Raw genomic sequence first — 22,037 nt, 5'->3', positions numbered from 1 at the left:
GAGCTGGTGTCTGCTTTGCAAGTGTTTTTTTTTCCTTGCTTTTGTCACACATGGTGCTGCTGTCATTTTCACATCCCACGGAGAGCAGAACTAGCTCTTCTCTCTCTGCGGTTTTCAGGTGGAGCTGTCCTGCTCTCTGAGCCTGTGGGTCTTTAACTGAACTGGCAGCACCTGCTGGCTGGGGGGGTGGGCACCACAAAAAAGCACTCCCTTTGAATGACTTGTCCTAGTTACTGCTGACTGTTTTACTCCACAAGAGAGAAGTACAGCAGGCGCAGACATTAGAAACTAAAAACACTGCAGGGCACTGGTATGTTAGCAGTTTTTTCCAGGTGCTCACTCCCAGTAATTCAATTACAGGACCATTGTGTTATTAGCTCCCTTTTAAAACCTGGGATAACAGTACAACTATAATAAACCAGTAGCTCCCAAACTTTGTGGGTTGTTACTTCTCACAAAAATCAGTGTGTCGCTGATGTTTGCGAAGTTTCAAGTTGCACCAGAGATTTCTTCCCTTTAAACTTCTAGCTCGATTTAATTTTAGTTCCTGTAAATGATCCAGTATTTCATAAGATTAGAGAAAGTCTTTAAGAATGAATGCAAATATATGTACAGTCTCAGAATTAATATTGTTTCTTTCCCATGAATCACTGTATGACCTAGGTTTGATGGCCACCACACTTAACTAGAATGGTATATACATACATACTCTAAGTTCTTATTATTCCTTCATGTGCAACTATGTAAAAATCCTGCCTTCAAGGATAAAAGTACTTTCAAAATATTATCAAAATAAAAGTCCTCATTATGCGATAAAGTGTCCCAGTGGCTGATAAAGTCTATATATGACATTATAAGACTTTTAGTAGAAATATTTGTACTGCTGCAGGTGAAGTTTAACTACCTTACTGTACCAGACTACACAGAGCAGCTTAATCGTAGTTTGCCAAGACTAAAAGTGAAGTGGAACAAATTGACAGGATAGATAGGTAGAAGCTAATCATCATCTACAATTTTGTTTTAAATTAAATTAGATTTTTAAATATTTTCAAATGAAGTGGATTCTTCCACCATGCAGCCTCGTTACGGATGAAACAGTTGGACCTCCTGACCTGTAGGGGGCAGGCGATGTTTAAATGGGCCGCAGCTGTGAGTCGTGTAGCTGCAGGGGGAGGGTGAACTCTGAGAGGAGAGTTTAACACTGGACAACAAGGCGGAAATGCGGATTTGCCGGAGCAGACATGAAGACGGTGTTTGTAACTGTGGGCACTACGAGCTTTGACGAGCTGATCCACAGCATCACGTGTTCCGAGTCCGTGCAGGTGAGTGAAGTTAGCGCTAAGGTAGGCGTCATGTGTTATGTGCATGTTTGAAACCCCTCAGAAGACCCATTTGAAAACACTTAGCATTGTTCTGGAGACATCTAAGCCGATTTAACTAATATTCAGTCCATTTAATGATGAAACAGATTTTGAACTCGTCCCCCACGTTTCCCAGTCAAAACCTGTTGAATGGCGTCTAAAAGCTGGTTGTCACAGTTTGATAGAAATCCGCTGACACACATTATGTATTGGTTTTCTGCTGTATGCAGCATTATTACACATCTTTATTTTAAAATCAAGCCCAAAATGTTTAAAAAGAAACCACATGTATTATTATGTTATTACATTCCCAACCTTAATGCTACTTTCACTGTCTTGAAAACTGTTTGTTAAAGAGGCTGCAACAACATTATGACATCCACCCACCCATCCATCATCTATACTACATCTACTTATTCCTATTTAGGGTCCCAGGGATCTGCTGGAGCCTATCCCTGGACAGGTCACCAGTCCATCACAGGGCCACATAGAGACAAATAACCTCACACACTCACACTCACTCCTATGGGCAATTTTAGAGTCACCAATCAACCTGACATATATGTTTTTGGACTGTGGGAGGAAACCAGAAACCCAAGCAAGCACAGGGAGAACATGCAAACTCCATACAGAAGCCTTTGCTGGGTTTCAGACCAAGAACCTTCTTGCTGTGAGGCAACAGTGCTACATTATGATATGTACAGTTAGATTCTATACTTGGATGAAACTGGGGCGTCACTAAGAAATGTGGTGGTGTGAAACCAGAGCTGTGATGCTGTCAGGATTTGACTGTAGCTCTTAGGAAATGATCTTAGATAGTTGACATAGGTGACTCACACATGCTCTTTCTCATGGTTAGTGGGAAAACTTGTCTTTACTGTAGTTTTAAATTTTGGTTTAAGGCAGTTTTCTGGATTTTTTTTCTTTGAAAATTATCCAAATAGTGCTCCTCTATGAAACAAGTTGATGGATTCAAAGTAAGAACTCGAGATGAGTTTTATACTAACTTGTGTTTTTTCTACAAACAGGCTTTAAAGACTCGTGGATATGAGCGTTTGGTTCTTCAGGTTGGAAGAGGAGCTCTTCTTCCAGCTGCTGACAGCTGTCCACATATCAGACTGGAGGCTTTTCGGTTCAAAGACTCTATAGCAGAGGACATCAAGCAGGCTGACCTCGTCATCAGCCATGCAGGTGAGTGAGATATGAAGAACCTTAATCTCTGGAAAATTTGTTCTCTCAACACAATATAGTGTTTTTTTTAGTGGTACATACTATTGATAAAATCTATGTATTGCTCACATAGCAGTGGATAGGGAGTCGGATTTGTAACCTGAAAATTGCAGGTTCGAGTCTCAGGTCCGGCAGGAATTGTCTCTGGCTCACAGTGAATAGCCAGTGCCCTTGAGCAAGGCACCGGACCCCCAACTGCTCCCTGGGTGCCGCAGCGCTGGCCGCCTACCGCTCTGTGTGTGTGCACCCTCAAATTCTGAGTATGGGTCACTTTGACTTTCAACAAGCTTCCCTTATAATATGTCAGTAATATCCTTTCCACAAAGAAACTTCTCCAGGGTGAAATATTTACATACATTTTACATGAAATCACATTTCCTATAATAACATATTCACAATGAAGTGGCAGCACTAATAGAAACATAACAATTGGGAACTCTAACTCGGGAGTAAAAATAAAAAAATTAAAATCTGCTTAAATCACACAGGATTCTATAGTGTCCTCTTCAGAGCATGAACTAACAATGTCAGAGTGCTACAAATCCACCTAACCAAAATACTTGTTTTAAAAAAATACTTGCATTATATTAAAATAAATATAAACCAGTAGTTTTCAAAATACTTCTGGTTGTGATTCTGATCATCTTCTTTTCAGGGGCAGGAAGTTGTTTGGAGGTGCTCGGTGCAGGCAAACCGCTGCTGGTGGTTGTAAATGACAAGCTGATGGACAACCACCAGCTGGAGCTGGCTGCACAGCTGCACATGGACTCCCACTTGTTGTACTGCACATGCAGGTACGTGTTTTTGTCACACACTTTTATACACTTAAGGTTATTTGAGGAAACAAGTAACAAACCTTTCCACTTGGTAACTCTTTCAGCACACTGACACAAACACTGAAGAGCATGGATCTCTCTGTTCTGCAGCCCTTCTTGCCTGGACAGCCAGAGAATTTTGCATATTTTCTCGACAAAGCCCTCGGTGTTCGGTGATTTGCCTGTTTTCTGTCAAACTGAAGGTTAATGATATTCAGAATAGTATCTTGTGGAAAATTGTTACAGGCAGGACATGACACAGTTGAACCTTTTTATTTTCTATTTTTATATAAAATAATATATGTTTCTCAGTGATTTTCATTCTTAAACAGAGTGCAATATAAGTCACTGTGCTGTCGATAGATGTTTTCTAATTTGTTGTGTCACTTAGATTTTAAAAATCTTTAAATAATAAATGCACTTGTCAGGGTCTGTACTTAAAGCCTTCATCTCAACAGCTGGTTTGTAAATCTAGAGAGACAACATGGAAAATGTATTTCTACGGCCAAGCCCTAAATTTAAAACAACTTATGGCATCTGTTTTATGAAGATGTAAGTGACATGTGTGTGATTATTTATAATCTCTGTATTTGTGTGACATAGATTAGTGAAGGCTTAACACATGCACTGAGATGTTGTCTCAGACCAAAGCTGCACAGCTACAAAGTCCGTCTGTGATTTTTGCATTTGTCTAATTCTCATTTCTTTGTGTGTCTGTATTTAATTGAGGAAAACAAAATGACATAAAAATGTAATGTCTGTAAATAAAGATCATACTGTATATTTCTCTGAAGATAATATAATCAGAATAACACTGCATCCTGGCTTTCTGGAAGCACGTTTATGTGACGTCCTTTCAATTTTAAAGGCAGATTAAAAAAGCAGTTTTGGTGTAACTGGTGGTGATTTGCCGTGGCACTGCAGTACATTGAGACAAGTTGTACCAGTTCTTGCCACAAGGGTGAGATAATGTTTAAAACTGTGACCTTGTGGGTTGATTATCATTTGTCCTCCCTGCACATAAAGGAGTGTACACCCACTGATGCATCTTGACCCAGTTTCAGAAAGCTTCAGTGTCTTAACAGATGCTGTTGCGCATATTTCAAGTGAAAGCTGCTCCTCTGTTTAGCACTTACAAGTCATATATAAATGTTTATAAAACACCATCATGTCTGTACCTGCATTTTGAGGAGATTTTAGTGCTTATTAATGTAAAGTACTTTCAATGATCACTTCTCCTAAAGAGAAATTCTATTTTATAATGTGTGGATAATAACATATTACCTGGGTGTACAGCAGCCTGGGTGTACACAGAGTGAGTTATTGCTGTTGACATACTAATATTTTTACACTGATTCAATTCTAAATAGAGGACTTAAAAATAACATGTTGCTTAAATTTCCTCTTAGTGGTTTGGGGCTACCTTGATCTGTCCATGAGTCTCCTGCAGAACAGCAGGAGTGAAGATGTGTTTTCTTAACTCGAACAAGAGGTGCCACCATCTGCTACAGTGATCAGTGTATGAGGGGCTGTCATAAATTATCTAGCACACAGTGAGGAGGTATATACTGTAGATATTTAAACATCCTGGGAGCAGAAATCTTACTGTTTTTTTTCTGTGTTGTTCAGCTGGTGAGGAGTTACTACTTTAGACTTGATAGATTACAGTCAAGAAAAACATTAATACAGTGTAAAATGTAGAAACACTGTTGATTCATTATTTCTTTGCATTAGTTTCTTCACAAGGAAAGGACTTGTTAAACTTAAACTGGTTGGAGAAGGGCATCACATAGATCGACTGTTAAGATACTCTAAGTATGAATTTCCAAATTGGTCTGAGGCGTAGATGGCCTTTCAGAGTTGAAATGATTTCAAGTGTAAATCTCATATCACTGTTGTAAACGGGGAATAAAACAAAAGGCTGGCAGACTTCTATCTTGGGAAAGTCCCTCTGCTTGGTTCTGTAATTTCTGTAGAAACAGGATTCGCTGTTATAGGAAGTTCTTTCAATCAAATGTGTCACAGCTGACAAAACAAGTGCAATAATTGAAGCATGATTGCTTTAGTTTCTGACTAAGACAGCTGTTTATACCACATCAGCTTAGTTAAGGAAGTGGATATTTCTAACAAAAAAAAAAAGAGTAAGGTGTTAAACCATGCAACACATGTTGCTGTAGAGGCAAGGCACTCAGAATACCTTGCTGAAATGTCATTATGCTATAGTGCAGCTCCTGAAATAACAGCACCATGATTTGAATTACACAAATGTAGTTTAGTATTTCTGATTAATACTAGGTCCGAGATGTTTCATCCATGACTGAAAAAACTCTTTATTGCAGATATTTTAAGCAGTCACGATGTTTTGATTTTTTTTTTCCCCAATTCAATTCAGCTGTTGTCTGGTTTGCACTGGTCACTCCAGTATGGTCATCTTAAATGCATGACCCTAGTGCCATTTGTTTTGTGCCCATTCCAGCTTTATTTTTCATTTAAAATATGTGCTATTTAATCTAGCAAGGTAGTTCTAAAAACACAAGTTAAGTTCATCATTAACAAATACATTAAACTGTTAATATGACCACTTTGACCTTTTCCAATAAGAAGAATTGAAGAAAACCTGTTAAAGAATATACTCACAGTAACTTCCATATTTATTAACCTCATTACGTGTGCTTTTATTGTCAAGTTTTCATTTTTACTTTCACTTAACTGAAATTTCCAAAGAAAGAGACAAAAGACAAGACAAGTTTTTTTTTTTTTTTTTTTTTGTTTGGTTTGTGGCTGCTCCACACAACTAGGCTTTGTCAATAAAAGGCAAAAATCCTGCTGAATAAAGCAGCACTGTGCTTATTTATAAGAAGCTGTATATATCTGGCTATCTTAAAGTACAAAATACAGAAATGACTCTTGAGTGGAACTATGACCGTCATGTCTCCTACATTCAGACAGAAAAACAACCTAAACTAACTCGATGCCAAGATTTCTGATAAAGAACAATCATCCCATTCATTAAAGGAATGAGTCGACTGGAAAAGTCCACAGAAATAAATAAAATAACAGCCAGATAAGTGCTGGTTGGTAAAACAGCCTGTGTGGTCTGTTGTGAAAGGGGCTTAAAGGACTGTGATCTATACTGGTTATGGGTTTAGATCCTTTCCTTTGCCTTTGAAACATGAAAATTTAAGATTAAGATGTAGGCGCTTTATTTAGTCAGTCTTAGAGGTGAGAATTATTTATGGTTTTACTCCATATAACCATGGACTATAGCTTTGAAAAGTCAAATATCAGCCCGTCTGCATTTGCACTACTGCTTTAGCTCTGATATTGTCTCCTTACATTATATGGGCTCACATACGCAAACATCCCAACATTACGCCCCTTAAATTGTTGAATTTCTCATTCCAAAACTGTGGCGATTAATATGCAGCTGGAACAGCCTTCATCCTTTCCACAAGAGTTGTATTCAGACTTGGAGTTAAGAGGTGTTGGATAGGGTTGAGGTCAGTGCAAGCTCAAACCTCCCACCAAACTGGGAATTTTTTTCTTTATGGACCTGGCTTTGTGTACAAAGGCATTGTCATGTTGAAACAGGAAAGGGCCTTCCCCAAACAGCTGCCACAAAGTTGGAAGAACGCTATTGTCTAAAATCTCACTGGATGCTGTAGCATTAAAGGAGAACCCCACCTCCACATGGAGGTCAGTTTACTCATCACAGGGAGCTTAATCTTGTTATGTGTCTCTGAAGGAGATTTAGCATGTCTCAGAAAATAAAACGCTGATGGGGTCATTAGGGTTACTTAAAGACAAAAAAATTATAACTGAGTGTCAACATGGAGTTTAAAAGACATGGGACTTCAGTGGGCAAGGGGGCTGTGACATAAAGAAGCTTTTAAATTAGGATCTGGTCTTTTTGCACTGCATCTTTAAAAATCTGTCTCTTTCCCGTCTTTACGAAACTGCACTGAAGTGCCTCTTGACAGTTTCCCACAGGCCCAGTCCAAAGCGTCAACATCCCCCGCTGCAAAATACACAAAAGTATGCAGGCACAAGTATCCATGTACACTTGGCCATAAATATGTCCAGAAGTAACTCTGCTGAATAACCTTCCTGAATTTCTGCTATACAAAACAACCAGGTTCATATATGAATGCTGAAGCAGGTTTTGCTTGCTGTAATAGTTCCCTCTATTCATACTTGACATGAATGTGTTATCAGTGATGCGACATTTCCCTGACTCAAGTGTGTATTGTAGTTAAAACAGCACAGCTAACAGAGAAATTGGGGTGTATTCAAAGCAGCGCAAAAAAAACAACTGTGTCTACAAACTGCTCCTTCCTGGCAATGTCCCAGCCCAGGCATGGCCAGATTAAAACCTTAGGGTGCCTCTATTTACCTCCACTATACATTGAGATTATTTCTTTGGCCAGCCAGAAGCCAACCAGTACTTTAGAGCTCAGATGAATAGTTGAAAGATGGTTGAAAGACAATTAATGATGCCAGAAAGCATTGCATGTGTGAACGTTTATTATTTTCCAAGTTGTCTGCAAAAGTACACTCAGCTTTTTCGAGTGGGGCAGTCAAAACAAGTTTTTTAATGTGTTGACCTGGACTTCAAGGAATTATGATGGGAATTTTCAATCAGTTGGTTATTGAAGAAAATATTTGGCAGATGTACTGACAATGAAAATAATCAGTTGGTTGCTGCCTCACATTCCTCGTGGTATTGGAATAGAATTACATTGCCTGAGCTTTTCTGTGTGGTAGCTTGTTGAAAGGGAAAAAGCAATTGATGAAAGAAATGTGTTGAATATGAATCAAAACAACAGGGCAGCACGGTGGTTTGGTGGTTAGTGCTGTTGCCTCACAGCAAGAAAGTTCCTGGTCTGAAACTCAGCAGCAGAGTTTCTGTGTGGAGTTTACATGTTCTCCCTGTGCTTGCGTGGGTTTTCTCCAGGTACTCCGGTTTCCTCAAACAGTCCAAAAACATGTATGTCAGGTTGATTGGTGACTCTAAATTGCCCATAGGAGTGAGTGTGAGTGTGTGAGGTTGTTTGTCTCATTGTGGCCCTGTGATGGACTGGTGACCTGTCCAGGGTGTACCCCTGCCTTTCACCCAAAGAGAGCTGGGATAGGCTCCAGCAGACCCCTGGGACCCTAAATAGGAATAAGCAAGTATAGATGGAAGGACCAAAACAGTTGAAAAAAAAACAAAGGGCCACAAGATGGAGGCAGGAGGGCCTGTCTCACACTTTAGTGGTGCAAATTTGTAATTTAATTTAAGCTTTTAAAGTGTTTAAATAGAAACAGAATAAACCTAGAGGTTACCAGTTTAACAGCCTGGTAGTTCAGCAATGGTCCATAAATTTGCATGAAGTTGGAAGCAGTCTCTGCCTGTTTTTGCCTCTCTGCGCTGTTATTTCGCAGATGTTCATTAGCATTTGGATGCAACCCTCCACCATCCAGCTCCGCCCCTGCGCTGTGATTGGGCACACTGTTACCGGAGCTGTCAGCTCTGAGCTGGGAAGCTTTCCTGCTCTCAGTCGGGTCTTCGGCTGCAGCCAGCGGCGGGCTTGTTTTGTTTTTTTTTTTGCCTTTGTTAGCTGTCGCTTGGAAAGCACCAAGAAAAAGACCGAGCCGCATCCATGCAATAGCACACTTTTTTTGGAAAATGATCATCTGTACGAATAAAATGGAGTACCCCCTGAGAAACCAGTGCCAGCGAGTCCAGAAACAGGTAGGTTAAAACTGACCCAGTCCAGAAACAGGTAGGTTAAAACTGACCCAGTCCAGAAACAGGTAGGTTAAAACTGACCCAGTCCAGAAACAGGTAGTTAGGTTAAAGCTGACCCAGTCCAGAAACAGGTAAGTTAAAGCTGACACAGTCCAGAAACAGGTAGGTTAAGGCTGACAAAGGAGTTAGCTAGTTAGGCTGAGTTAGTTAGTTAAAGCTAGCGGCTAACGTTCATTCATTATTACTGTGGCTGTGTCAAAGAAAACGCTCGTCTGTTGTCCAGCTCCTGCGTTCAACTTTACTGTCTCTTCTAGCTTTAATTTAATTTATTTCTGGGCAGCAAAGAGACGAGGTGTAAGGTAAATGTTACGTTTCCGTTAACAGCTTTTTCAACACCTCAAACTTTTTCTTTTCAGTCGCAGTAACGGTGGTAGTTAGCTAACGTTAGCTAGCAGCGAAATTAGCCGATCCAAACTTCTCATCTAACTCCCGGTTTATGAAACGTAAATACATGTTGGTATTAAAACACAACCGAAAACGTAGAAGTCTTTTGTGTGTTTGTGCGTTTTATTTCAAGATTTGGAGCTTCCACCTTTCTTCGCAGTCGCGTTTAGTTTCCATGTCCAAGCGTTAAAATGTCAGTAAAGCTCTCAACGTTTCCTCCGTGTTTTAGACGCTGCTACGTGATATCGCTCACTAAATATCAGCGTTTTCAATAGAATTAGGCCTATTTTTTATAGGGGGGTGGGGGGTGTAGACATCACTGTGACTGTGCAAACGATGCAACAAAGAGCCAGCCTTTGCTGTTTTGTCTAAGCAGGGTGTTTTAATGTGTGGTCGTATTTAACTTTTACACAGGTTTTAGTCGTTTGTTAACGGTGCGGTGCAGTCACGGCTGTAGGTGAGGATGACATCATCGTGCCAGGATTTGGGAGAAAAGTGTCAGCTATGTGTCTGAAGTAATGCAGCGTAATCTTCTCATAAATGTATAAGCTCGAAAAGACACAACGGGGTAAATTGTTTCAGTCCATGAGTGACTGGGGAGGGATGTTCCGTTTCTCCTGCCTTCTGGTCCCGCTAAACGGTGGAGACTTTTATTGTGCTGTTTTTGCTGGCTGGACTGGACTGCCAATCAAAGTTGTTTTTCTCCTCTACTGCTGTTTTTTCATTTTGCAACAGAAAGGGGGCGCTGTCTGAAGTGCAGTCCAAAAAAAGACGTGTTTGCTGCAGATTAGAGTCCAGAAATGGAGCAAAACAGGGAGGAATGTGTGCAGCAAAGCCTGTTCCTGTGGTTTAAATACATTTTTGTGACTTTCGACATTTCCTCTCACTTTTTGCCGATTGTCCTTACTGGCATTCAGCTTCCATTGTGACAAGCATTTTGTGTCTCTGTTGACCAAATGTCATAGTAAGTAAAAACAACCTACTGAAAGGACTTACATTACAAAGCTGTCTGTTACACTAAACAAATATTTGGTAAGCACCACCAAATTTGAGCACCTGACTTTGATATGATATCCTACGTGCCTCTGGCTTGTTTTTGAATAAGCTGTGTAATTAATTACCCTGTTATCAGTGAAAGCCTTTTGTAACTGCATCTCCTCTTTGCTGTACCTGCTTGTTGTCTTCTGACAGGTCTAATCACTCATCTGCTGTATGTAAGCTTGGCTCTCTCTGTTTTTTTTTCTTTTCTTTTTTTTTCTTTTATCCTGCGGCAGTGTTTTGTTTGTCTTGGTTGTGATGTGTGTGCTGTCCTACCCCACGGCTCCTTTCCCTCCCCTCTCCAAACCTCTTCGGACTGTAGCTGGTTTGTTTTGCGCTACTCCCTGAGTTCAGGTTGCAGAGCCAAATTTGGCCCCGGCTGCTTGTGTTTCTGGTGATCTGGTTGGGGGAGAGACACCACTGTACACCTTTGCATAAGGACAGACCCCCTGCCAGGCTCAGCTGGAATGCAGATTTAATGTCCTTCTACTGTATCTGCAACAGCCCCCCCTACTGCAGCCCACCAATGCTATCACACACATAGAGTACATGCAGGTTTCATCTCAAACTGACACATTTACCCCTTGTGGCATTTTTGGTCTGCTTTATGTATCAACTTAGTCTTGCGCTCTCCTTCATGTTCCTACCTTATACAGTGCTGCTGTTATGTTTGTCAGCCTTCTATCAAAGCCTGTCTTTGTCTCCATTTACCTTTCCTCCCTTCACTGACGTCACCTCTGTTTTTCATTTTATCCCTGCGTCTTGCTCTTCTCTGATCAGTAAACAAATGACCTCTCCTGTGTTGGTGCGTTGGGAATGTAGATTTTTTTTTTTTTGAATGTCAAATGATCTGCACCTGTGAGTTTTTGCTCACAACAGCCTGTCTGTGAGACTTGTTTTTTTATCTTTTGAAGCCAGGCCACAAGTTTAAATTCATCTTGTGATTTGAATACAGCAGCTCCTAATGTCAACATCGCTGCCTAGCTTTTTTTTCACTCTCTGGCTTGTTTTTGCAGCATGTGCGTACTGTAAGCAGAATTAATAGGTTTCCATATACAAAGCCTCAGTGTGATTGTGCATCATGATATTGTTTGCATCTACAGTATATGAAACCAAAATGTGCTTTGTAATAACACACACAGTCACCTAAATGGTGATGTGTTCCTTTTTCGCTTTATATATCCACCCACACACACTTCTTTTTTTTTTTTTCTTTTCATGCGGGTATTTTTTTCATGTGGGTGGACAATAAGGAGTGTATTGCTTTATCAAAAGTGCTGTTGTGGATTGTTATTAGGCACTAGGATGAAGCAGTATGGTTCGTTGGCTGGACTGTATTGAGAAAGTGTGTCTGCTTAAACCTTAATTCCCTGATGTATGTTATTTATAAGTATCGTTAGTTTTGATAAAAATGTTTTGTTAAACAATTTGTGATGGTCGGCTTTTCTGGTAAATCTCAGCAATAAAAATGGCTTCTTGAATGAAGTCAGACCACCGTGACATAAATGGTGTAATTTTCAGCTGAAGTGTTGTCATAAACATATTGCATATTAAGTTGTACACAAAATTTTGCAGATTTTTTTTTTTTTTTTTTTTTTTTTATAATTTAGCTTGTGGTAAGTTTTGAGCAGACACAGTTAAACGTTAGGATGTCTCATTTCCTGCTGCACGGCAGCTCACGTCAGCTATAGTTCCTGTTTCACTAGACTTTTGCTCTTGTATTTGTCCAGACATGTTTGAGATTGCACAAAATACCAATTTCCTCTTTGTGCCACAAATCCAATGTCCTCAGTCTGTCCAGGAGTGAGTGTTTTCATTTCTTTAACTGTTCATGTCACAACTGTACAGTATACGATTCAATAAGTGGCAGAACCAGTCAGGTAAATGGTTCCTGACTTGTAGACATTTGTTGTTTTCCTGCCAGTATTATACAGTAGAGACTTTTCAACTGATAAAAAAAAAAACTGCAGGGTGTTTTATTACTTGACAGTCGAGTCAGAAACAATGTCCTGTGTGTGCTCAAGGTTTGAAGTCTGTCATTTCACCTTTTACCGGTCTAGCAACAGCAGTAACCTCATGCTGGATTAATCCTCATATAGATATTGTTTTTCCTTACTCACTGAACAAGGAGCTATTACTCAAACCTAGCATGTAGAAGTTTGTGTCTTCAAAACAGAGACATTTTATCAGGGTCAAACCCAGCGTTGTGCCCAGGTTCACTGTCACCCGTTTGCTCACAATGTCCCATTTTGAAAAAGTTTTGTCGTAGCCTCAGTGGGATCCTAATCCGGTGGCTTTTCATAAGCAGTGGCCGTCCTTAAATATTTTCAGCAAACTTTTCCCCATATATTGTTGACCTCTATATAGTTTGGTGCAGGTCTGAAGTCAAGTATGTTTATTTTTGGATATATATAGTATGTTGTATTTTTATTATGGCTGCAGCTAATGATTATTTCCATTATCATATAATCTGCTGACATTTTCTGAATTAATTGCATGGTAGAAAATAGTGAATGTTTCAGTCATAATTTCTCAAAGCTAAATATGATTATTAAAAGACAAAGTGAAGCAGAGAATGAATTACATCTATTCATTTCACCTCTAGATTTTATAATAGCCTAAAAAGCATTAATACCATCAGCTGATTGAAATTACCAGCAAATATGTCAGCTGAATCGTTACGCTAAAAAAGTTTACGTTAACCTATAAACAGTGTTTCCATTACATGTTGTCATATATTGTTAAATGTAATGCCACATTTAAGAGGTCCTTTTGAGTTTTGTGTTACACGTGCATCAATATATATTCATCTAAAATGTTTAAAAAACCCAAACGTTTGATTCCACTATTTGTTTAAAAAAAACATACAGTATTTGTTGGAGAGATGCACACCAAACAGAGCACAGTTTTTGAACAGCCTCATTTATAATCAGATAAAAGTATTATCAGTTAATGTTGCAATCCTAGCTTATTCTACAATGACAGACTGGTAAGTAATATGCCAGACAATCTTGCTGCATAATAAGCTCTTAACACGTCTTACTCTGAGCGTGATTTCTGTGTGGTGTAGGCCTGTGAAGTGATGGCTAGTTAAACAGCCTTACTCCTTTCCGAGATAGAGACTGTTAGTGCTCAATGGGGCTGTAACCTAGATTCTGCGGCTCAGCATAGTAATCAGTTGCTCCTGTGTTGGCAAAGAGATACTTGTGTTAATATTCTCTTGTCAGTAGGTCTTTGATTGGCAGGCACTTGTGTGCGCTACACACCCTCCAGCCTATTTCACATGTGCACTGACTGACAAGAGTAGGTCAGGGTCTGTGTCCAAGTGTTTTTCATTTAGTGCCAGCTCCCTCCATTCATACACTGCTTTTTTTACTCTTTTGCTTCTTTCAAATGTTTTTCTTCATTGCTTTAAATAAACTGAGATTATAGAGTTATAAACACTGAAATTGATTCGTCTAATGGGCGGTATCTTAACATGTATTTTAAGATCTGAGCATGGACTTTATGTAGGTCAAAGAGGTGGAGCTTGTTGGAGAATCTGGAGGACAACCTCATCTGCTGCAGGGAGAAGTGAAATACTACATGGAGCTACCAGCCCAATAAATAGGTTGCTTCATGCCAAAGAGCTGTATGGGGGTAAAATTAAGTAACAAGGTCAGCTAGACGCTATTTGCTCCAGCAATCTGTAACATAAGTTGACCTGTCTGTGATTTGACAGGATAGTAACAATCCTAGACAGCAGTATGTGCTGGTAAAAGGAGAAGTCTTTTCCAACATTTGTACAGTTCAGACTACAGTGAGCAGTTTGGCTTTGATCAGTGCAGTGCAGTCAGATTTCATATGCACAGTCCTCACCCGTGGCCAAGCTCCCAAACACCTTTTCCCAGAGGACATTGTATTATGGCAGAAGAAGTAATGGCTGTGCCTATGAGGTCAGGCCAGCTTCTGTCTCTACATGGGTCTATTTCTCTTGGCCTCAGGCTTCTCAGACCAGTCGGCTTCAAGTTTGTGTGTTTGGTCTCATCCACTTCTCTGCTGCTGCTGTTGTGCTTCCCTCTTCAAGGCCTCCTAAGCACAACTTTCGCATTAATTCCTTCATTTGTGTTTCCCACCAGCATATAAATCCCTTCTTCAAATGACAACTTCACTTGTTTTTTTCCCCCTTTTTTTTCAGCTGTTAATCATGCTGTTTCATTTCAAATAGGGAAATATATTTTGTTTCATCTACATTTAGTAATAATATATGGATATGTAATACATATGTATAAAGTGTCTAAGCCAGCAGGAGCCAATAGAAGTTGTTGACTGTCTGTCGAGCTCCCAGCTGAGCACCGATATTTGTTTGTTATACTTCAAAAAAGAAAAGTTCAAGGAATCAGTGGCTGCTGTTCTTCCAAGATTACCTCTCGTTTGTTGCTTTAAAGTGTGCCAAGTGACTCTGAAGTTATCACATGGTGTGGATAGTGCAGGCCAACCTTATCTTCAGCCAACTTGCTTTGACTACTAAATGTTCTTTAATAATTCCTCAGCCCTGCATTACTAGTTTTTATATTGTCTAGTTTGATTTAAAAGTAGTATTTATACAAATGTACAATATTTTGATAGAAACCTTTCACATAGAGAACGTGTTGTTGTAATTATAGAAAAACCACAAAATCAATGAAGACATTTAGCATTGTTACTGTCCCAGACTTGATGGCAACAACTGTTGATATATTTAGTGATATTTTTTTTTTTTTTTTTTTTTTTTTTTTTGTCAATTACCTCATTAATTGTCCCTAAAATGTCAGCTAAATCCTAAGCTACTGCCTGAACACATGAATGTAGTGAGCAAGAACAAACAGTTCAGAGATTTTGCCTTTCTTGTCAGAAGCCAACCTTTTCCTCCCTCTCTGCCCTGGTTTCTGTAGGTGGTGAACAGTGAGAAGGAGCGAGCGTCACTGTTGTTCATGAAGGCTCTGGTCAGCAGGGGGAGTGTGGATGCTGTGTCTCAGCAGATGGCCTCTCACCCTCAGTATATGGAAAGCTTCCTGCGTACACAGCACTACATCCTGCACATGGACGGCCCCCTACCATTGCCATACCGCCATTACATTGCCATCATGGTCAGTGACCTGGCTGTTCTCACATATACATAGCAAACTGTACATAGTTATAGCAGCAAGGATCATAGAGGACTTTACAAAGATTATTAAAAATGAAACGAGAACATGCTTTTTTGTTTGAGTTGCTCAAGTCCACAAGTCTGTCTGTACCTGTCTCTTCCCATGACTTCTAGGCTGCAGCACGACATCACTGTAACTACCTGGTGTACCTGCACTCCACTCAGTTTCTGAGGGTGGGTGGGGACCCTCTGTGGTTACAGGGTTTGGAGGCGGCACCCCCCCGCCTTCGGCTCCTTGACCACATCAACAAGGTGCTGGCCCACCAACCCTGGCTCACCGCCTGCTCACACATTCAGGTACAGCAACAGACAACACACCATGAACAAGACGCACAGCATTAAGTGATGGCATATTATCACTTAGAGAAATGCAGAATTATCTCTTTAGATAAAATCAACGTGCAGATAAACAAGTATAAACCATTAAAATTAAACCTGGTTCTTTTTATCCACGTAATCCTGAGTTTTTGTTGCTGCTCCCTCCAGACGCTGCTGAAGTCAGGCGAGCAATGCTGGTCTCTGGCTGAACTGGTGCAGGCTGTGGTGATCCTGGCCCACTGCCACTCCCTCTGCAGCTTTGTGTTTGGATGCGACACAGACTCAGACTTTGCCCCTCTCTCCAAATCTCCAAACGGTACCCCGCCAACCTTCTGCCCCTTTGATGCTGCCAACGGCAATGCCAATGTGCCTCAGTCACTCGCCACACCCTCCGAACACATAACACGCCGACGGGTAACAAATCAAGTTTGTATTTGTGCCATTTTTTTTTTTTTCACTTCTTTTGAGATGAACTGACAAGACAAATAAGTAAATAAACAAGCTTTTATAAATAGCCAGTATGCCTATGCACCATACAGCTTCAACTAAAAATTTACTTCATTATTGCTTAGGTTGTGAAATTGAGGAAAATATATTAATATATTTCAAGTCATGGTTCATTAATTAACATCATTTAGATTTTAATGTTAATTTAGACCATGATTTCTCTGCATTTCACATTACATTTTTTTTTTGCCTAAATATGAGATGAAAATGAGAATGCATACATTTTACACACATATGTGTATGTAACATGTATGACTATATGATTTGTTGTTGGTGTGGCAGAAGCGTCTGTCTGTCCTTTGTAAGCTAAGTAAAGCTTTACTGAACATCACTGATAGGTTTTGTGATGTTTACGTCCACAGTCTCTGGACTCCAGCTGGGACATGGTGTTTTTGAAGGAGAGGATCCAGAAATCCCAGGAGGAGCGGGAGAAGAGAGAGGAGCGCCTTCTGCAGACACATACGCTCCAGCAGACAGGTAACCTACTTGGCAGATGAAGGCAGAAACTCGCATGCAAACTATCACTTTTCAGATGTTTCCACACACTACGGACATCTATCTTGAGTGTTAAATTTAGGTCACATGGTATGAAACTTGAGAAGTCACTGCACATCACCCACACTGACGCACTCTCACCACCTTTGCTTTCAACGTCTCTTTTTTTAGATATGGAAGAAGAGGAGGAGATGATCTTCTTTGCAGACCCATCGCGTTTTATCACAGACCCTGACTTTTGCTATCAGGAGTTTGCTCGTAGGGAGGAGGACCACTTCCAAGTATTTAGAGCTCAGGTGAGGACCTCACATATGTGAAAGTATCAGTAAGCCTGTGACAGATTGTCACTAAACCTGTGTGTGTCATTTTATTTATTTTACAGTGAATATAGATGTCTGTTAAAAACCATCCAGTCAAAAGCCCAGTTAACACAGTTTTAAATCAATACCCTTGATGTCTGCACCCTGTGAAGTCACCAGTGAAGTCCGTGTTTTGCATTATGCTTTATGATTTAAATTCACCCATCGCTTATCTAACAGTAATGTGCATGTTAGGTATAGAGGTCTGGTGTTTAATGGCTCACTCCTAAAATGCATCTGTGCCACACTGAGGAGCAGTTTGATTGGGCTTCCAGGGGGTTGAGGCCAAATTAAGACATTTAGTGTCAAGTCAAATCAACCTTTCAACACACTAGTTTGGCTTACAAATTGAAATGAGTTAAAGAGAAAATTACAAATGATAGTAAGAGATAACATTTGTTATTTACCATCATATGTTTGCCATTTTGCGTTTCTTCAGACACAGGCTTCTGCAAGTTTTCTTGGACCAATTTACTTTTAACACACTTTGTGTTTTTCTGTGATTTGCCACCACTAAATGACCAAATGGAAGCATGTCTTAGAAATTTGAATTGTCGGCACAATTTTTAAGCACTGTAAAGTAAATGTGCATATGGCTTGTTAATTCTTTCATCACTATATAATTAGTGAATTTGGGGCTTGCAATATTACGTTAAATTATCTTTAGTGGTTGTCCAGTGCCACTGAAGTGATATAAGAGTTTAAAGTGATTGTATATTATAGAGTAGGTAAGTTGTGAAGTATGTGAAAGACTAACGATGTGCTGTATTGACTGTGCAGGACTATTCATGGGAGGACCACGGTTTCTCCTTAGTCAACAGACTGTATTCGGACATCGGGCACCTCTTGGACGATCGCTTCAGGAGTGTGACCACCTTGCCCTCATCATCATGCCCTGACCTGAAGAGGGCAATCTGGAACTACATCCATTGTGTGTTAGGAATACGGTGAGCCTGCTATTTCATCTTATGTACTACTAGTAAAAAATCATCCTTTTTTATTTATATAACAACCCACTTTTTATTGTCTTAGTTGATAAGTGTGTGATGGTTTGTGGTTACAGTTATGATGATTATGATTATGGAGAAGTGAACCAGTTGCTGGAGCGGGATTTGAAGCTGTACATCAAGGCTGTGGCTTGTTTTCCGGATGCCACCAAAACACCAGTGTGTCCGCTGAGTTGGGCTCTACTTAAACCTTCGGAACGGGTACAAAGACTTTTTTTCTGACCTTTTTCAAAAAGAAGTTTAACATTTAGGAGAACTGTTTTTTGCTGAGTTGGATGAAATGACTGACACAACTCTCATGTCTCTTTGCTAAATTCAAAGGTTTCACACCTGGAAACAGGGCTGAGAATAAGTGAGACATAACAGTGAGTTAATCAGTGAGTTTTAGAGGTACACTAGGCGTTTTCTGTCATTATGCCAAGCTAACTGTAACTCCTTATTTAACTGAGAAACATGAGAGTGGTATCAGTCTTCCCACTGAAGTGATTACCGTATTTCCGGACTATAAGTCACAATTTTTTTACTCCTCTGGCTTGTCCTGTAACTTATACAGCAAAGCAACTTATATATATTGTATATTTACAGTCATTTTGGCGCGTAGTCACTAGTGTTAGATGGCACTCTTGACTCAAATGACAATAATATTAGACCACTAAAGAGGTAATAACATTTATGTTCACGCTAAACTATAACTCCTACTGTAACACAAGTGAAAATGCCGCCCAAAAGAAAGAGCTATACCGCAGGTAGTAAAATCTGCAGCTGAAACAAAGTCGGCATTCAGACAACCTGAGAGAGGAGGAGGAGATGCTGTTTCATCTCCCTCCACCCTGAAGTCTGTGCAGTTGTTTAACGTTCCTTGACATGGATGAATGAATATTATAATGCACTTCTGCTTGTTGTTGTTTAAAGTCTATGTTCTTCATAAGCTAATTTAGACTATAATTAGTATAATTAGAAATGCAGTTTATACATCGGAGCGACATATATATGTTTTGGTGGGGTTTTTTTTCTATTCAACAAGGCTGTTTTTGCTAAAAGCGACTTATACTCCGGTGCAACTTATAGCCTGGAAAATACGATAAGTGTATTCAGCAAAATGTCACTACTCTGATAATTGCCTGCTCAACCAAATCCTTCACAAATAGTGTTTTGTCAAACGTCTGTTAAGTTTTATATATAGTGCAGTCATATACCATATATACCATAGTCAACCATCAGGACCAGTTGTAGCTCTCAGTGTGAATGATTTCTCATCCTTCTTACCTCAGATACATGTGAATTTACTAATCATGGAGGCCCGGCTGCAGGCGGAGCTGCTTTACGCTCTGAGAGCCATCACTCAGTACATGATTGCCTAAGTGTTCGGAGAGGCACAAAGTCAAACTCTCCGCCGGTACAGAGAGACCCAGAGACAGGAGGATAAAGATATGTCAGCAGCAGACGGTGAAGTGGGACGAGAACGGCACTTTAAAGGACACAGAGCTCCATCGTTTTGTAGTTGTGCCTCATGAATGTGCTTTTCTTTTTCTCTGATTCAATGTATTTATGCCATAGTGTGCCACATCCCCCTCCTCACCACTTCCTGTAGATTCTCTTGTTGTGAAGTCCTCTTGAAAAAATCTTGGCTCTCAAAGGTTATGTGCAATTATTACTAGAGTTGTTTTAATTTTTACTTATTGTTTTGTGTTCCAGCTCAGTCTGTGAGGAACTGCTTAGTAGTAGCAGTGTGTTACAGTGGCCAATACTCCCCTTTAGTTAGATCAGTCTCCTTTTGTATTAACTTTCCAAAAAAATAACCTTTTCTACAAGTTGAATGAATGTTAATGGGAGACCAGGGCCTTTAGTTTTTCTTTGGTTTTTTTGGACAATCTTAGTCAGTGTTGAACATTAAGTGGACTGTGAAGGACAACAGTTTGATTTCCCGATCATTTCGTATTAATGCTGGTCAAGAACAAACACATTGACACTGCTGGAAGTTACCACATCACTATAGTTTCTTTTAATAAGCACTTTTTTTAAACTTTATATATTTATAATGCAAGGTAGCCTGTTAGTAGACATTGAGAGACATGGTGTGGGTTGTATGCCTTTCTTCTCAACCCTGGATTTCTGAATGATGTTTCTTCTTAACCCAGAATATTTCCATGAATTGTTAGGATTTTGACATAATGATCACAAAACACATTTTACACCTGTTAAGAAAAATTGTAACCAAACTGAAGAAGTCAGTGAACTGTTTCCTACAGTGAAGATTAAGCTGAGCCATTTGAAAAAAAATGTTTTTTTGTTGTTTTTTATACTGACGTGCTTCAGACATGATCAAATCAGAGGATGAATCCAGATCAAAGGTCATTGAAGACTAGTAAAGTGATGAATTGGTTGGAAGAAAAATACCCAGAAGTATATCTGCACTAATCATGGGTTGAGGTTGAGTTCAGATTTTTGCTCAAAGCTTTGTGTTAAAGCTTTTTTGTGAGCTGTATCAAAGCAGATTATCAAGTCAAAATCCACAGTACAAATTTTTTTTCAAGCAGAGCAATGTGCAAACTGGTTGTTAACACTTGTATCTTTTTCTGTCTTTTTTCATTTTTACAGTTTTTGTAAAGTTTGCTTTTTGTTTTGTTTCTGGGTAGGACCTGCTTTTTGTGCTGCAGCCTGGGTAGATGTAGAGGTGTGACAGACATCTTAGATTTAGGCATTAGACATAGGAAAGAAACAGAAGTGCATATCGACAAAAGCGCTGTTAACACAGGTGCCTTCAGGCTAACAGTGGAGTGCTGCTGAAGTGGATGGATGTGACTGCTGGAGGCTGGATGTGGGCTTTAGTTGCAGCTGGGAGACATCTCCACTTGACAAGTGTAAAACTCCATAGAGGGGAACTGTTTTTTCTTGATGGTGGTCTGTATCATTTCCTATGAAGTGTTTTCTATCAGACACCTACAAGCTACAGTAATTCAGAACGAGGCTTTGACACGTATGTTAAAAATGTTCAACTTAAGCAGATTTAAAAAAAAAAAAAAAAAACAACAAAAAAAACGGACCTTTATCTGAAAAGGTCTAAAGAAAAAATAGAACAAGTGAAAAGCAAAAAAAAATTTTTTGAAAATGTGAACAAATGTTTTCTATAAAGATGCTCTATGAAAATAACTGCTGTGTACAGTTTTCTGTTTTAAGGATATCTTAATAATACCAATTTATTTTTCTACAGGAAATGGTTGTTTAGAGAATATATTCAAGAGCCATCTTCAGTCATTTGATAAAAAACAAAGGTACTCTATTACAGTGCCCCACTTTTACTGCTGTCACGTCAGTTATATTTATATGGTGAAAAAATCACATTTGGTCCTTAGTTCAGAGAATGAAACTGTTGGGTATAGTTATAAAAAAAAAAAACCGGTAGATTTGACCAAACATTTCCCTGTTTCTAAGGCTACAATACTGACTTTCAATTAAATTTACTTAAAAAGGAAAGTATTTAAACTTGACACCTTTATGTGAAGTATTTTTATTCTTTTTCTGGGGTTTTCATTCATATTTCAAGTCATACTCAGGGCGTCGTACT

At 39.5% G+C, this 22,037-nt stretch overlaps 2 protein-coding genes across 2 annotated transcripts; both read left to right on the top strand.

Annotated features, from left to right (window-relative positions):
* Positions 1 to 1,199: 1,199 nt before the first annotated feature.
* On the top strand, positions 1,200 to 4,302 carry zgc:92907 (ALG13 UDP-N-acetylglucosaminyltransferase subunit). Its single transcript, XM_026329631.1, has 4 exons — positions 1,200 to 1,322; positions 2,390 to 2,552; positions 3,247 to 3,385; positions 3,472 to 4,302. The coding sequence occupies exons 1-4, from the start codon at positions 1,242 to 1,244 to the stop codon at positions 3,581 to 3,583; spliced, it is 495 nt and encodes a 164-aa protein (XP_026185416.1). The 5' UTR covers positions 1,200 to 1,241; the 3' UTR covers positions 3,584 to 4,302.
* Positions 4,303 to 8,953: 4,651 nt separating this feature from the next.
* On the top strand, positions 8,954 to 21,530 carry sesn4 (sestrin 4). Its single transcript, XM_026330791.2, has 9 exons — positions 8,954 to 9,140; positions 15,533 to 15,727; positions 15,901 to 16,083; positions 16,273 to 16,518; positions 16,974 to 17,088; positions 17,278 to 17,402; positions 18,246 to 18,412; positions 18,529 to 18,673; positions 19,744 to 21,530. Exons 1-9 carry the CDS (start codon positions 9,075 to 9,077, stop codon positions 19,831 to 19,833), a joined length of 1,332 nt encoding a protein of 443 aa, XP_026186576.1. The 5' UTR covers positions 8,954 to 9,074; the 3' UTR covers positions 19,834 to 21,530.
* Positions 21,531 to 22,037: the final 507 nt, after the last annotated feature.

Source organism: Mastacembelus armatus, chromosome 10, assembly GCF_900324485.2.
Source record: "Mastacembelus armatus chromosome 10, fMasArm1.2, whole genome shotgun sequence".
Classification (NCBI taxonomy): domain Eukaryota; kingdom Metazoa; phylum Chordata; class Actinopteri; order Synbranchiformes; family Mastacembelidae; genus Mastacembelus; species Mastacembelus armatus.
This window is presented reverse-complemented; position numbering and strand designations above follow the sequence as displayed.

What these genes read in the sequence shown, in the direction of transcription:
- zgc:92907 (XM_026329631.1), top strand. Translation starts at nt 1,242, where the DNA reads ATGAAGACGGTGTTTGTAACTGTGGGCACTACGAGCTTTGACGAGCTG. An exon ending in CCTCGTCATCAGCCATGCAG is followed by an intron (nt 2,553 to 3,246) that starts GTGAGTGAGATA and finishes TCTTCTTTTCAG; the next exon opens with GGGCAGGAAGTTGTTTGGAG. An exon ending in TTGTTGTACTGCACATGCAG is followed by an intron (nt 3,386 to 3,471) that starts GTACGTGTTTTT and finishes TAACTCTTTCAG; the next exon opens with CACACTGACACAAACACTGA.
- sesn4 (XM_026330791.2), top strand. Translation starts at nt 9,075, where the DNA reads ATGATCATCTGTACGAATAAAATGGAGTACCCCCTGAGAAACCAGTGC. An exon ending in GCCAGCGAGTCCAGAAACAG is followed by an intron (nt 9,141 to 15,532) that starts GTAGGTTAAAAC and finishes TGGTTTCTGTAG; the next exon opens with GTGGTGAACAGTGAGAAGGA. An exon ending in TACTTAAACCTTCGGAACGG is followed by an intron (nt 18,674 to 19,743) that starts GTACAAAGACTT and finishes TTCTTACCTCAG; the next exon opens with ATACATGTGAATTTACTAAT.